Source organism: Sardina pilchardus, chromosome 8 (assembly GCF_963854185.1).
Source record: "Sardina pilchardus chromosome 8, fSarPil1.1, whole genome shotgun sequence".
Classification (NCBI taxonomy): Eukaryota; Metazoa; Chordata; class Actinopteri; order Clupeiformes; family Clupeidae; genus Sardina; species Sardina pilchardus.
In genome coordinates, this window is record NC_085001.1 from 19,028,425 (window position 1) to 19,043,893 (window position 15,469).

The following is a 15,469-nucleotide window of genomic DNA, read 5'->3' on the forward strand; positions in this document are numbered from 1 at the left end:
ATAAAGGAAATGTTTTTTCTTGTTAATAACTAAATGTTTAGTTCAATACAAGACTTCATCGCCCATTATGCTTTTTTTAAAACAGAGTTTACCATGAATAGGCCAGAGCGCTAGGCCTACGCACTAATGTATGATTAACGGCCGTGCAGTCCTGACCATAGTGAACGTGGCCAATATATTACTTTTCCTTCCAAATTTCGGCCAATTTCGGCTATAATGTAAATGTATAATATTAGAAACATGCTTTCAAATTCAGAACAACTATGCAAATCATACAAATAACTAAGAAACAATTATTTTTTAGCAAGGAATTTCAGGCATCGTACTAGACACATATTGAAGGGAAGGGGTCCTTTGTCAAAAACAACATGGCAGCCTTCTGTAGAGGCAGGCACCGGTTAAAATCTGTAGGTTGCGTACATACATTAACCAGAAATTTGACAGGTATTTGTGTATTTTTGTCTCGTTAATGAAACCAGCCTGCTTTTCTTATATTGATATCTGATTCAGCTGTATTTAAGGCTAGCGATACTTTAGCTATGTCAACATGTTGAGTTAGGTAAGTTAGCCAGTCAGCGTTGCAAAACAGCCTAATGTCGTGTAGCCTGCAAACTTTGACAGCGTGTGAAAACCTCTTCATAGGCATTGAATAGTTCGTGTTATTTCAGGTAAATTCGACTATGATGTCGTGGTCATTGGCGGAGGCTCCGGAGGTCTGGCATGCTCTAAGGAAGGTATGGTAGCCCACAACTGGCAAACTAAGATCAGTAGACAAGCCCGCTATGAACTGTGCAAGATACTATAGGACATTGCTATGGAATTTCACTTGGACGTAACTTACACTTGGTTCTCTCACAGCTGCTCAGCTCGGGAAGAAGGTAGCTGTCTTGGATTATGTAGAACCATCAGCCAAAGGTTTGCGTTTAAATAAAACCCGTCCCTTTCTTTTCATGTTGCTGTTTGATTTCTTATGCCTTGACAACATTTGGCATAATGCACTATATGTCATTCCTTCAGGTACTAAATGGGGTTTAGGAGGAACATGTGTAAATGTTGGGTGCATACCCAAGAAACTGATGCACCAAGCCGCTCTTTTCGGCACTGCAATCAAAGATGCGCAGAAATACGGCTGGACGATACCGGGCCCGGTATCACATGACTGGTAATACACGCCTGTAATGCATGGCGGACACATTTGATAACTTGTGTTTTATAAGTAGCCGACAGCATTTAGCTCCTACCTAGGTTGTCATTGATACTCAATATTGCCATCTAGAGGATATGTTGTGGAATTGTTGTTGTGTAAAGGTTGTGTAAACCATAAGTGTTGGCACAAGAGGGCAGTGTTACCATAGGTATTAGTCCTCTGACAAGTCTTGTGCAAACGAATATTTGATGGTGTCTTGCTTATCTTTAATGTTAATATATTAACTCCATTAATCTGCTGTGTCACAGGGCCACTATGTCAGCAGCTGTGCAGAATCATGTGAAATCACTGAACTGGGGTCATCGAGTTCAGCTACAAGACAAGTGAGAAACACACTTCAATAACAGTTAAAAACAGTCAGGACTAATGCCAGCCAGTTACAACTAGTTATGGCCAGGTCATTAGTTATTGGTTAACTTTTTCTGATAAGCAGTATACTGGCCGACCTGGACCTTATAATTTCTCTTTACACTGGCATCATACATCCCACATCTGATGTCTGTTATTCATATAAACATGATCAGGCTGTCTGTAAACTTTATGCAGATTTGAATCTTTTCAAGCCTTTGATTTAGAGGCTCCAAAAAATTGCTCTCAACCCAGACCAGCAGGCCTTTGCTGAATGCATTAATTGATTTTTGTCAGTCACGTTGTCGTTGGTGGTTTCACTTTGAAAGCGTCCAGTGGTGCCTAACGTTTTGCCCTCTTTCATTCTGCATGGCAGGAAAGTGAAATATCTCAACATGAAGGGCAGCCTGGTGGATGAACACACAGTCAAAGGAGTAACCGCCAGAGGCAAAGAGGTGAAATATTTATCGCACGTTCGAGCTCGCACAGCTTGGCTTTAATTTGCCCCCGTGCCCTTTCCATTTCCATTTTTCATCCGGCCAAAGTTGTCAGCGTGCGGCAGCGGCACCTAAGCAGCTGGCCGGCGGCTGAACTCACTGACCCTCTCAAATGATACCTCCTCTGTCTGCAGACGACGCTCACTGCCAGGGACATTGTGATCGCCACCGGAGGCCGGCCAAAGTACCCCACACATGTAAGTCCTTGGGCCACCTCCCTTCGCCTCTTTTTTGTTTTGTTTTGTGTGTGTGTCTGTGTGTTTGTCCTTCTTTCTCCCACCCATTCTCTCTCTCTCTTTCTCTCTTCATCTGCCACCCTTTGAGTCTGTCCCTATTTATCTTTTTCTCCCCCCACTTCTGTCTCACTCATTCTCTCCCACTGTCTATGACAACAGACTGACCTTGTGCGATAACCAGAGCAGTGGGAGAGAATTACTGCTGCTGTTGGCAGAGGGGGCTACCGTTGTGTTGTGTCATCCCACCCTCCCTCCTGTCTGTAAAAGATGTGATCATGAGCTCTTGCTTGTGACCTTGAGAGCCCCCCCACTGCCAATCCATCCGTCTGCCTCTGCGTGATGACAGAGCGTGGACATCAGACACATCGGACATCTTTAGGAAGGGCTCGATCGAAACAAAATGATAACTGTGGAACTCAACCAGAATTGTTGTTGTTGTTTTTCTTCTGCCCCCACCCTCAGGTTCCTGGAGCGATCGAGCACGGGATCACCAGCGACGACATATTCTGGCTCAAAGAGTCACCTGGAAAGACGTGAGTCCTGTCTGTCAATCAGTGAGCAAGTAGGCCAGGAAGTCCGACCTGATTAGCATTCACCGCAGTGCTTTAGTTAGCCTTTAGTTAACACACAGCAGAGCTCCCGCCTCCCGAAGAGATTAATTCTAATTGTATACTAAAAATATAGTGGTGGTCTATTAGATGGGTTAGCGTTAGCTAATTGAGCATTTGGCACTCCTTTAGAGGCCAAACATCATCGGGTTCTTTCTGGTCTGGTCTGTAATTACTTCCGCTGTAATCGCTAAAAGGCTGTTTGGAAAGCCTGAAGATCTTTATTTGTACTTGCTTTCCTTTTGTTCCACTGGGCGTGTGGTCCATCATGTGAATTCTTGCCTAAGTGCCGTGGCACACTTCTTAGACTTACTGATTTAATCTTGCTATGACCTGTTCGATCTCAATCTCTTCAGTCTTATCACGCCCATGCAGATCACCCCCCCAAACATACACACACACACACACAATGTGCGTGTGTGCGTACTGTACAGTACACACACACTCACGCGCGCGCATGCACACCCAAACATACACATAAACATACATGTAAACACACACGCAAACACACACACACATACACACTTGCACACACACTCACACACTCACACACTCACACACACACACACACACACACACACACACACACACACACACACACACACACACACACACTTTTTGGTATTCATGAAATCTGTCATACAAATCAAATCACCATGGTTCATGATTTATCTAACCTAAATCTAAATGCCTCATTTGTCTGTATTATGTGAAGGCAATTTATTATCGGGGCTGAGGGTTTCCCCAAATCCGAGGGATGAAAAAAGAAGCCCTGCTGTATTTGCTCCTTGCCACTTGATGGCAGTGCAGCTTCATGTTTCAGCTCATTTATTTTCCCAGTTTTATGTAGTATTATCACCATGTCCTTTTAATCAGTTCTTTTGATCTGCTGTAACTTTGTAAGGGTAGTTTTAAGAGTTCTTCTTTTACAACTCTTAGTTTCTAGCGTGGCTAACTAGGCTGGGGAAGTCTTTATTTGAGCTGGATCTGGTTGTCTTATAGTCCCTCTGTGAGAGAGTGATGATGAGAGGTGCGTCCTGGGGTTTTCTCTCTCTCTCTCTCTCTCTCTGTTTTCTCTCTCTGTGTCTCCCTCCCTCTGTCCCTGGGCTGGGTACGCTGCTGGTCAGGAGCGGAGCTGTCAGCTGTGCAGGTGGGGAAGGGAGTGGACAGAAGGGGTGAGAGAGGGAGGGAGCGAGAGAGAGAGAGAGAGAGACGGAGAGGTCAGCAGGCTCGCTCGCGTGCGTCCGGCCCACACGGCCCCGCCAAGCGCTCCGACGAATGACAGCCAGGGCGGAGGGAGGGAGACCGCACCTGAGTGAGATGAAATGAAGGAGGGAGGGAGACAGAGAGAGAGAGAGATGGAAGACAGATGGACAGAGAAAAAGCATGAAAGGAGAAAAGGAGATGGACAGGCATGTGCTGGTTGCCTGTGGAATAGCCGTCGGTACTTGTTCGGTGTGGTCATTAAGGCCCTGACGGACCTGCAGGCGTAAAGAGACGGTGATCTGTTCACACTGAAGCCATATTAGCACCTCGCGGAATGTGTCTGTGAGCAACGATGAAAGGTAGTTCTTCAAATGCGAAGCGCCGTCTACTTACTTTAAACCTCCCCCTGCGTTTTTCTGTCAGAAGTCCACATACACTCCAAGTCGTTTCCACGGCGTGGTACCTAGGGATGAAAGTAGAACCCTCCTGCCTCCTGCCCTGGACGGATTGGGCTTTTGGTCTACGGGAATCTGCAGTCGAGGATTATGAGCTTTCAGAAGAGTGCTGGGCCCTTGAGTAGTGGGTGACAAGTGAATGAAATGGAATCCAACAGGGTCTTGTATAGCATGTTCTCAGAAGTCGGAGAGTTGTTCCCCTGTAGGCTGTAAAAGGCCCGAAAAGCCCTCAAGATCGTGCTGTTTAATCAAACGAACTTGTTCAGTGCGCTAGTCTCGCCCCCTGGTACCGTGCTCTTGGTGCGTTATTGAGATGCACTTGCGATGCGTTTAGACAGCGCTGGCAGTAGCCCAGCCCAGCTGCTTGCCCCCATTGCTTCAGCATTCATGGGCCCCCTGCTGTGAAGATGAAAGTGTTTGTTGAAACGCTTTCATTGGAGACATTTGGAAGTGTCGCATGGATTTTTGCGCCCAGGCATTAATCGTAGGAAAATGGGTTCCTCATTCTGCTCCCGTTGCCTCTCCCAGTCCCCAAAGGAAATCACAACTGATCGACTCGGTGCAGCTTAATCATCATGCGGGATTAGCCCAACGTAGCGTGCTCACTCAGCCAATCAGGGGTCATCAGTGCGGTGTCCAGCCAGGTGCCGAGTCCTGTCAGGTCTCAGTCCAAAACAGCTACAGAAAGGGGCCCTTAGGAGAGACCCTGTAATCAGACTCTCGGTTGGCTGAGTGTGTGTGGAAACTGGATCACTGGATGTGATTGGGAACGGTACATTCCCGAGTCCGTACGTTTATTCTCTTCGCGGTAACTGATGTTGTTGATCATTTGTCAGATACCGAGGGAAGTCTGGCTGGCTGGCCCAACATGTATAACCCTGTCTACAGTAGCAATCTGAAATCCCTTCACGCATGGCCGACCCCTGCTGTACGCGCACAATGACTTGACTAGGCACCTGTGGGGAATCAAAAAATGATTCAGCCACTTGTACAAATACAGCTGCCCTTGTAGTGTCTTTGAGGGTGGTTTTGTAAGCCCTCGGAAAACTCAATCATCCCCACCTCAAGCAGCCGCTGTGCGTTTCCCTATTGTGAAACGAGGTTACACTGTGTGACCAGGGCGTTATAGTCACTCACTCACCTCTTTGAGGTCTCATTCTCCTCTTTATGACATGACAAGGCCATGTTTTTATAACTTGTACTGTAGGTTGCTATCTGTGTCAGTTGTAAGCGTGCGTGTGTGTGTGTGTATGTGTGTGCACATTTGTTGCATGACGTCCTTTGAGAGGAGCAAGGCCTTGCTCCGAAATCGTGGTCGTGCCGCGGGGAGATTAAGTGGATAAAGAGAGGCCCGTGTGTGTGTGTGTGTGTGTGTGTGTGTGTGTGTGTGTGTGTGTGTGTGTGTGTGTGTGTGTGTGTGTGTGTGTGTGTGTGCGTGTGTGCATGCGGGACTGTCCGTCTACGCTGGCTGCTGGGGCGGGGTGGGAGTCTCGTGTTTGCTCTCTGCATTCCTCTCTCGTGCTTCACGATTAGGCTCCAGGGCCCGGCGCAGTCACCCTGCCTCTACCTTTGCCCGTGGCGCTGGCACGATGCCTCCAAAGAGGTTATGGTTAGAGGCCGGTTTCCTGACTAGTACTGCGGTGGAAGTACAGGGTTGTTGTTTTTGTTGGTGGCGTCGTTGTTGTTGTTGGCATGGTGCCATCATAACAATGATAATGCAACAACAAGAAATGTGTTGTTATTTATGAGATCGGTAAACACAATTACTTACAAAGAACTCTGAGATGTTGGTAGTGTTGTTCTGTTTTTGTTTTTTTGTTCTGTTTTTGTTTTTACTCATGTGTCCCATTCAAAGTGACTACAGTCGTGGCTGGATCCTTAAAAGTGATGAAATTCCTAGCAATTTGCTCATGAATAGCTGCCTTTTGGTATATAATAGAATAAAGCAAAGAAAGTTTGAAAAGGGATCATTTGATGCTTATTTTACAAAGAAAATTATCCATTGGTTCATACCGCTAAAAAATATGTTAAATTATTGAATTATATGAATGTTTAATTTAGAATTACAAATGGATCTTATTCAGATGATCTAGTCAGTCATTCAGCCTGTTTAAATGGAGAAAAGTAGTCACTCTGCAGTTTGGTAACATTGTGTGGACCTAAATGAATGGAGAGACCAGATAAATCAAAGGAAAGAGTTGCCTGAGGGATCGGAAAAACAAATTCTGAACAGGCACGTTAAGGCTGAAGGCTATCAGAACATCTTCAAGCTGCTTGATCTTCCAGTGACCACAATTGCACATATTTTGAACAAGTTTAACGTGCATGGGACAGCAGCCATGGTCGCTGGATGTGACTTCAAGAGAAGAAATGACCCCAGACTGAATAGGAAGGATGGTGCAAATTGGAAAACAAAGAGCCAAAGAAAACGTATCAAAGTCAAGGTACATCCTCAGGTGATCACAGCACGGGACACGCTTTGGACAACAGTGGGCTTCTTGGAGGACTCCTACTGTTGAAAGAAAAACATTGAAAAGCCAGTCTGGAATGGGCTAAAATGCTTATTGTCAAGTCACAATCCATCTGGAGAAATATTCTTAGGACTGATGAGCTGAAACTGGAGCTCTTTGGCAAGTCACATCAGCTCTGTGGTCGCAGATGATCAATGTAATGTGTCAAAGAAAAGGACACCGTACCCATTTTGAAAAATGGTGCAGGCACGATTATGTTTTGGTGCTGCTTGCTGCATCTGACCCAAGATGCCTTGAATCTGTGCAGGGCACAATATGAGCTCAAGACTAGAAGGCATCCTGGAGCGATACAGACAGCCCTCAGTGTCTGAAATCTCAGTCAATATCAACTATGACTGTAAATAAGTATGATTGCTCGATATAATTTTGCAGTGGGAACTTTAATTGACTACTACATTAATTATAGTACACTCTTAAAATGAATGTGTTGGAGACAAAAGAAACTCTGTTGGACACAGAGATGTGTTTAAAAAGGTGTGTTATTTTCAACACATACTGTATTGTGTAACAAATCACAAAAGCAATGTGTTAGAAACAACACATGTCCCTATCTGGACACAGAGATGTGTTGCTTTCAACACATTCATTTTGAGAGTGTTCTTCCAATATCTGCTGCACATAGAATCTGATAAGTATAAATGTAAATGACGGGCAGAGGGCCAGAGAGTCGTGTCGTGTGGGGTGACTACGCCCAGTCTCCATGCTGGTGCCCAAGGTTAGAGTGCTGTGTTCAGTGCCATGCATCCATCCGCCCCCTCATGCCCTTGCCACCTGTGGCCTCCAGACTACTGCAGGGGCTTCCCAGACGTCTCACACTACTGCTGCCAACAGACGTGTTTGTGTTTGTGTGTGTGTGTGTGTGTGTGTGTGTGTGTGTGTGTGTGTGTGTGTGTGTGTGTGTGTGTGTGTGTGTGTGTGTGTGTGTGTGTGTGTGTGTGTGTGTGTGTGTGTGTGTGTGTGTGTGTGTGTGTGTGTGTGTGTGTGTGTGTGTGTGTGTGTGTGTGTGTGTGTGTGTGTGTGTGTGTGTGTGTGTGTGTGTGTGTGTGTGTGTGTGCGCTGTGCGTGTGTGTGTGTATGCGAGTATGCGTTTGTCTCTGTGTATGCCGCTGTGTGTTTGTGTGTGTGTCTGGTATTTTGGGGGGTTCTGTATGCAAGAATGTTGCACAGGGAGTTCCAGACTTGCAGTCCATTAGCGATATGCTTAATAGCAAAAGCATCTCTCTCTCTCCTCCCCATCAGGATTAGCTTTTGTTCTCGGCACAATGACTCCCTTCCCCTCCACAATGGAGTCGGCTTGGCAGACGCAGACACTCTGTACTGGAGGCCCCTCCATAAGAGGCCTTTTCCAGACAGTGCTGGATAAGTACAAGCAGCCTCTTCTGAGATGTCATGTAGCAAAGTGTGTGTGTGTGTGTGTAGGTGGGTGGGTGTGGGAGACAACACTGTGATGAAAGTGCAGGGCTGTGTTAGAGATCTTGTCCTAATTCCCTCTCTACTTAGGCCTTTGGTGTTGGCAAGAGCTGAAGCACAGCTGTATATGTGTGTGTGTGTGCGCGCGCTGTCACTGGTCGAGCCGGGGCTCCATGCGGGCTTCAGTCAGCGGGGCCCTGAGTAGACCCTGAGCCGGGAAACGCGCCACAGCCAGGGGGATTAGCTCCTGACATTAGCAATTAGCTTTCCTCCGGGCATGGATTTATGGGAGCACTCCACCTAGGCCACACACACACACACAGACCGGGACACAGACTCATGTGCACGTGTCCGCATACAAGCGCATGACAAGGACACAAGTTACATGTTACATGGGTGTGTTACGTGCCTGTGTATAACCAGAGTAGCACACAATATATTTCATACAAACAGACACGCTTGCAAATCACCAGGAACACACAGACATGCACGCACACACAGACATGCACACACATAGCAGATTTTGTCTAAGACAGGCACAGCGAACCACTTTTAAAAGGCAAACTTTGCAAACCTTGCAAAACTTGACCAGCTGCCCAGTTGCTATATGTAACATTGTCTTCAATGTATAAATGTGTCTGGCTGTAAAAGCTTTTTGTTCATTCATTTTTCAGTCATTTTCTTGCCCCCCAGCCCCCTTTCCTCTCTGCTTGGATGCGTTTGTCACTGTTGAGTAATTGAACCTGGCCACTTTCATCGCTTCAGAGTTCCTCTCTGGCCTCAGAACTATACCCCTGTGGCTCTCCTACCTGTATGTTCACTGTTGAGTTTGGCACGGTATCAGAGGCCAATGGGAAGTAGAACATATAGGCTCTCTATTGTGTAGGAGGGGAAGGCGTGATGTGGTGAAAGGAATAGGCTGTACTTGTGCTTGTTCATGTTGGATGGCGGGTAAGTGTGAGTGTAACTGCTTTCTCTCTGTGGTGTCTTTTTCAGGCTCGTGGTTGGTGCCAGCTGTATCCTTCTGACTGCCAGTCCAGTCCAGTTTGGGTGGAGTGTGCCTGTTGTTTTCATCTTATCATAACACGCTGTAGAGACTGACTCACGCCATATGAGACACTCGCTGTGCTTTATATTTTACATTTGTTCGTTTAGCAGACACTGTTGTCCAAAGTGACGTACATGTGTCAGAGACATTACAAGGGATTACATCGTCCCCGGAGCAACTTTCAGGCTACAGCACGCTAGCCCAGTTCCTTAACCATTACATTACCACCGACTGCTTTGTCATTGTAGGCATACCACAACATGTAGTTTGATAACTCTCAGAGACGGGTAGCAACAGAGAATATAGATAAATGTGGGATGCGTAAACAAAATAAATATGATTAGATATGACTGGGTGAATAAACTAAAAAGTTAGTGTTAAGTACTGAAAGAAAAAAGAAAGAGTACACAGTGACGGGCATAAATGTGTTTGTGGATGAGGGAGATGCATTTAGTGTGTAGTGGTGTGTGTGTGTCTCCTGAACTGGTGCCGGTGCAGACGTGGGCCTGGAGTGTGCTGGCTTCCTGACGGGCATCGGCCTGGACACCACCATCATGGTGCGCAGCATCGCCCTCCGGGGGTTTGATCAGGTACGGGCGCGATTGCTCTCTTGTGCTGCTCATGTTTTCCTCTCCTTTCGTGTCTGCAGCTGCCTGAGCATCTGAATGCATCTAGTTCAGCTAGTCCGCGCTTTCTGCTTCATCATCACACATGAGCAAGGCTACCTTTGAGGATGCAGCTCGGTGTGAAGACACTGATCAGTTTCAGGCAGTGTACTGTATGGTCAAGGTTTGGTCTTGTTTGTGCATCAAAATAAGAGAAATAATTATATTTTTGTCCAAGCTTGGTGGAATAAGAAAAACGATGTAATGGGAAAAAAAATGTAGGCTCATTTTCTCTTATAAATAATGGATGTGAGTTAATGAAATGTGTCATGAAATAAATGTCAGTTCATGGTGTTAGAAAGCCTGCAGAATGGACTGCACTAAATGGCCTCGACTGATTAGCACATTATTTGTGGTTAATGACACTGAAAGCCTTGCCTCTTTGGCAGCCATTCTGCTCATGACTTGGTCTTCTAATTGGCAGTGTTGACAGAACATGTTGTAATTTTGACTGCCACAGATAATCTTGTAAATGAACTGAAAAATTGAATCAGTTCAATTATGATTGTTTGGCACAAGAGAAATTAGACATTTTCCATTTGTCTCGGTTTACTGCTGGAGTACTAGTTTGTCTGTTTGGATGTTTATTATTATATTACAATTCTACTGACAATTTGCTGACTGTAAACTGTCGATAGACTACAGAGGAAAATGTGTGTAGTGTTTGAATGTGTCAGTGTTCAGTTAATAGCGGGCTATACAGGATTCATAATGTTATATATGAATGCATAAGGTACTGTATACTATTACATATAATTTCCTTTCACAGTGACTGATTTGTGTATCAGGACATGAGTGTTAAATGACATGGAAGCACCTGCTGACATGAGTAGTGTAGTGCTGCCCACTACTGACGAAGTGTTATCAATGATCTTGCTTGCAGACAAATGTTTTGTCCTTTGCGTGCGTGCGTTCGTGTCTCTGTGTGTGTGTGTGTGTGTGTGTGTGTGTGTGTGTGTGTGTCCGTCTCACATTACACCTGTGTGTGTGTTTGCCAGTGCCTGCAGCAGCGTTAGAAACGTTGACTTGTGTCAAACACTTGTGAGGTGACTCACCACACTCAGGCTACCAGCCCGCCTGGCAATAACAGGAAGGCCGACTTGGCCAGACTTGTGTTTTCTAACTCTGTACTTTTCTTCTTCATTAAGAATAAAGGCCTCACTGGTAATTTCCACTCTAGAGTCTAGGTGTATAATTGTCTGTGGTCAAATTTAAAATTGTCCTTATGTAAGAGCTGTTTGTAAAGTTGCTTATTGCGGGTAAATAAACATAAGGAGATTTATTGTCAGGTTCACTTTTGTTTTAGCAAATGGCCGGACTGGTGACGGATTATATGGAGGCCTATGGCACCAAGTTTGCCTGGGAGTGTGTCCCTAAGAAGGTGGAGAAGCTGGCCTCCGGAGGTCTCCAGGTGACCTGGACCAATACCTCCACGAAGAAGGACGAGACCGACACCTTCGACACAGTACTCTGGGCTGTAGGTAAGTTGTCTGAGAGAGGACCGTCATTGTTGTGTCTCAAGAAACATCTCAACAAGCAACACCAGTGACTGTAGTCTTTCTTTCAGTAAACAAAAATATCCTGATGGCCTAGGGCAGCAGGCTGCTGTTTGTAGCTTTTGAGAAGGAAGAATCATTTTTATTTGTGAATCTGTATATACAGTATTTGAGTGTTAGAGTGGATCTTTAGCGGGTAGAAGCTAGGTTTTCTAAGACGACACATTCTTTGTGCTTTTAAATTGTCTGGCCGGGACTGCAGGAGCTTCATCCAAAACGAAAGTGGTCTGTGAGACTCCTGAGACTAAGCACGTACAATGGAGCGATCAGTCACGACGGCCATTTCCTGCTCTGAGTCGTCCACGGCTCACACTTTGGCAGAATTCACCTATCCACTCTGAAGTGCTCAGATCTGCTTTCACAGACACCCTGAGACAAAACATCATCAATTGTATCGCATCACTGCGCTTATAAGATTCTTCACTTTGTCATACATACATACACACACACACACACACACACACACACAGAGCTTATAAGATCCTTCACTTTGTCATACACACACACACATACACACACATACACACACACACACACACCTCTCACAGCCGTTGCTCCTCACTGTCACACACACTGTACTGAGTAGCGCGGCGTCAGCAGACTGGGGACTCGGAGGCCCCCGAAAACAAGGCAATAAAGCGGGGTGGGGGGGGCGGCGTGGGCGCCAGGGGAGGGCTAAATCAGCGCTGCCCGCTGGTCCGGCCCGGTCCAGCCGGGGGCAGCCGCCCCGCTCCAGGATGTGCCGAGGGCCGCGGGTCGCCGCGTTCCCTCCTTTGTTCTCCCGCGCTGGCCGCCGGCCCTTCCTGCCCCGTGCCCAGGCCCTCTCTCTCTCCACGGAAAAAAAACACACACTGCCGCCGACCAGGGACCATGTCATTTGCACTCGTTTTTCTTTTTCTCTTTCTTTTTTTTCTCTTCTTCTCCTCGTCTTTCTCTTTTTTTTGTGTGCTCTTTTCCTTTCCTTTCTTTTTCTCTCTTTCTCTTCTCGTGCCATTGGAGACAGATGCGTGTCTGCTCTCCCGCTCGCGCTGCTCGCTTGGTCCATCTCTCATTCGATTCTCTGGTTTCATTCCGTTCGGGGCAGGACAATGGTGGGGGGTTGGGGGGGGGGGGTGCGGATGTATCCGCCAGCCAGCACTGCAGTGACAGTTTATTTATTTCTAGATGGTCCCAAAGTCTTGCTGATTTCCTCTTAAAAAAAAATGGCACATGGACCATTGCTCAGATTTCCCACCGTAACTTTGCGAGCTCTGTGTATGTGTTTCTCTCCAACTCTGTGTGTGTGTGTATGTGTGTGTGTGTAGCTATGGATTTCTATGTTATGGAAAGCCATGCGGATTCCATTAGCTCCACATATGTGTCTTCCCTCTTGGAGGTCCATTAGTTATTAGCACTCTCTCCCACACGTTCATTATCATGTCCTACGAGGTGGTTCATTACTAGTCTAGCCATACTAGACACTCCACTTCTTTTAAGGCCGGCGTCCACCGGACACGTACGCGACGCCGATTAGAACGATTAGAACTTAGATTAGAACGTTGTTTTGAACGGAGCAAAGCCCACTAGAAACGTCTGCCGCGGGTGTGATAGAAAACTGTTCTAAATTCCTGCGCGTCGAGCCCTCACCGCTGGACGTCGTGTCTGTTGAGGCGCCGGCCTATATCTGCTCACCACCGTCACTCTACATAATGGAGCAAGTTGCTCATTTTGTGAGTGTGTTGAAAGTGTTTCTTTTTTAGTGTAAAATACATTATTATTCTGATATACTTATTTGTCCTTAGGTCAAGTTCGGAGTATTAGTGCTCTGATGCTTGAACTGAACAGTGTAGGTAGCGCGTGTTACGGTTGCCATAATGTGCGGTGTTGAATGGAAGTTGTTTGGGAAGTGCCTACTGCCTACTGTAAACTGCCCGTCCGCGTGTGAGGCACATGGTCAGGCGGAGGCCATCTGTGCCCCTCTATGCTGTGGACTGGACATGATGTGTTGTCTTTCTGCATTGATGAGCGGATGTTCCACTTCCCCCTGGCGACCCCGACACACTGGGGGTCAGACGGTGACCAGACCCTCAGCGGGGGTACGAAAGGGGCCCCCCGCCGCTCGTTACAGGGGCCCCGTGTCCGTGGCCGACGGATCCCCCGCCGCACGGCTTGGTCCCGGCTCTGGGCGTCATCGCAAAACACCCAGAGGAGCCTCTCCGCCCTTCCGCGTGGCCCATCCTTCCTCCCGCGCTCCGGCCCTCCAGCGCTGGAATCCTTCCTCTGGGCTGCACCCTGGTCCAGGTGCTCGTGCTGTTGGCGGTGGGGGGGGGGGGGGGGGGGGGGAAGCTCCCATTTCCTCTGTCTTCATGTGCCTCTCTCTCTCTGTGTGTGTGCGCTCACATTATTTGTCTTTCCCATGGAATGCTGTCATTTAGGGTTTTTTGTTTTTTTTTACCCTTTTTTTCAACCAGACACAGAAAGTAGAGTTCTGTATCCAGTAACACTGTACCTGCCTTCATGCTGAGTACATCTATATCAGACTCTAGTATAAATAGTTACAGAAAAATAGTGTTTTTTTTTTCATATATGGTCACACCCTCAATTTGTGCTCATTGCACGGAGAGAGAGCGCTTCACGTAAACGACGTGCTGTGTTGCCAATGCTGTAGTAGGGCTTTTAAAACAATATCACAAGTCAGATACAGTCCATCAAGCAAAAACAAACCACTTTTTCGCTCCAATTTGCCAGTGGGCGTCTGGAATGTTACGCGACGACAATTGCTTTTAAACGCTACAGCCCGAAATAGACGGTTTTCTTTTTTCCCTCCCTCCTGGTCTCTGCCCCACTGCTCATGCAGGAACGAGCTTTGGTCACGTACGGCCGCGCCCGCTCCCTCGTTTGGTCTCCGGCCCTTTCGCTTTCCTCTTCGTCGTCCTTGCTCGGATGATAAGGTCTCGTTAGATGCCTGCCAAAAGCGGAGATTGCCGTTGCCGCTAATTAGCCGGCTGGACCTTGAGATTCCCCCCCATCCTCCCCCCCCGTCTGTTCGCCCACAACAAGGCTTTGTTCTCGGACTCAGGCTGTGAGAGCCGCCCAGGGGCTGGCATTGCCCGTCAGTGTGTGTGTGTGTGTGTGTGTGTCTGTATGTGTGTGTTTGTGTGTGTGTGTCACCCATCTGGGGTGAATGGGCTTATCTCTCGGCTTCCGAAGGCTGCTGTTGTGTCCTCCGGGCTCACAATGGATAGCCGGTGTGGTGGAGGCTGCCAGACAGGCCAGTGGGCCGGAAAGCAGTGACCAGACGAACGCAGCAATGGCCACTCCGAAGCCTCCTCCGAAGGCACCAAGGCCTCGACTTCAAAGTAGCGAACTTTATAGCCATTGCTATGGCTCATCCAGTCAGAACTTTTGAAGAAGGGCTCAACCGGTCAGACACTATTTTGGTCGGTAAGAAAAAATGCAGGAAATTGCCGCTGTTGACCTTATGTCAGCCCAGTAAACTCCACCAGCCTCCAATCGGCTATTGACCGCCGCCCGCGGCTTATCCGCGCTTTCAAAAAATACCCCTCAGGTCAGTTATCGATCAGAGGGAATTTCGCTTTGATTTAACAATGTGCAGTCCAGCACTTACTCTGAAGTCGAAGCGCTTTGGCGCTGTGATTGAACTGCCTTATCGGCGCCGCTTTGCTGTCCTCAGATGCTCCACGGAGGCCTGATTGAAATGCG

At 47.2% G+C, this 15,469-nt stretch overlaps 1 protein-coding gene across 1 annotated transcript in view; it reads left to right on the forward strand.

Moving 5' to 3' along the window:
- Positions 1-368: 368 nt before the first annotated feature.
- txnrd2.2 (thioredoxin reductase 2, tandem duplicate 2) overlaps positions 369-15,469 on the forward strand; it is a 24,761-nt gene continuing 9,660 nt past the window's right edge. Inside the window, exons 1-11 of the mRNA XM_062543083.1 lie at positions 369-444; positions 669-734; positions 859-915; positions 1,018-1,162; positions 1,456-1,530; positions 1,932-2,010; positions 2,187-2,249; positions 2,751-2,821; positions 9,495-9,514; positions 10,045-10,136; positions 11,518-11,692. Of these exons, the coding sequence (XP_062399067.1) occupies positions 369-444; positions 669-734; positions 859-915; positions 1,018-1,162; positions 1,456-1,530; positions 1,932-2,010; positions 2,187-2,249; positions 2,751-2,821; positions 9,495-9,514; positions 10,045-10,136; positions 11,518-11,692 (919 nt within the window). The remainder of the gene's footprint in view (positions 445-668; positions 735-858; positions 916-1,017; positions 1,163-1,455; positions 1,531-1,931; positions 2,011-2,186; positions 2,250-2,750; positions 2,822-9,494; positions 9,515-10,044; positions 10,137-11,517; positions 11,693-15,469) is intronic.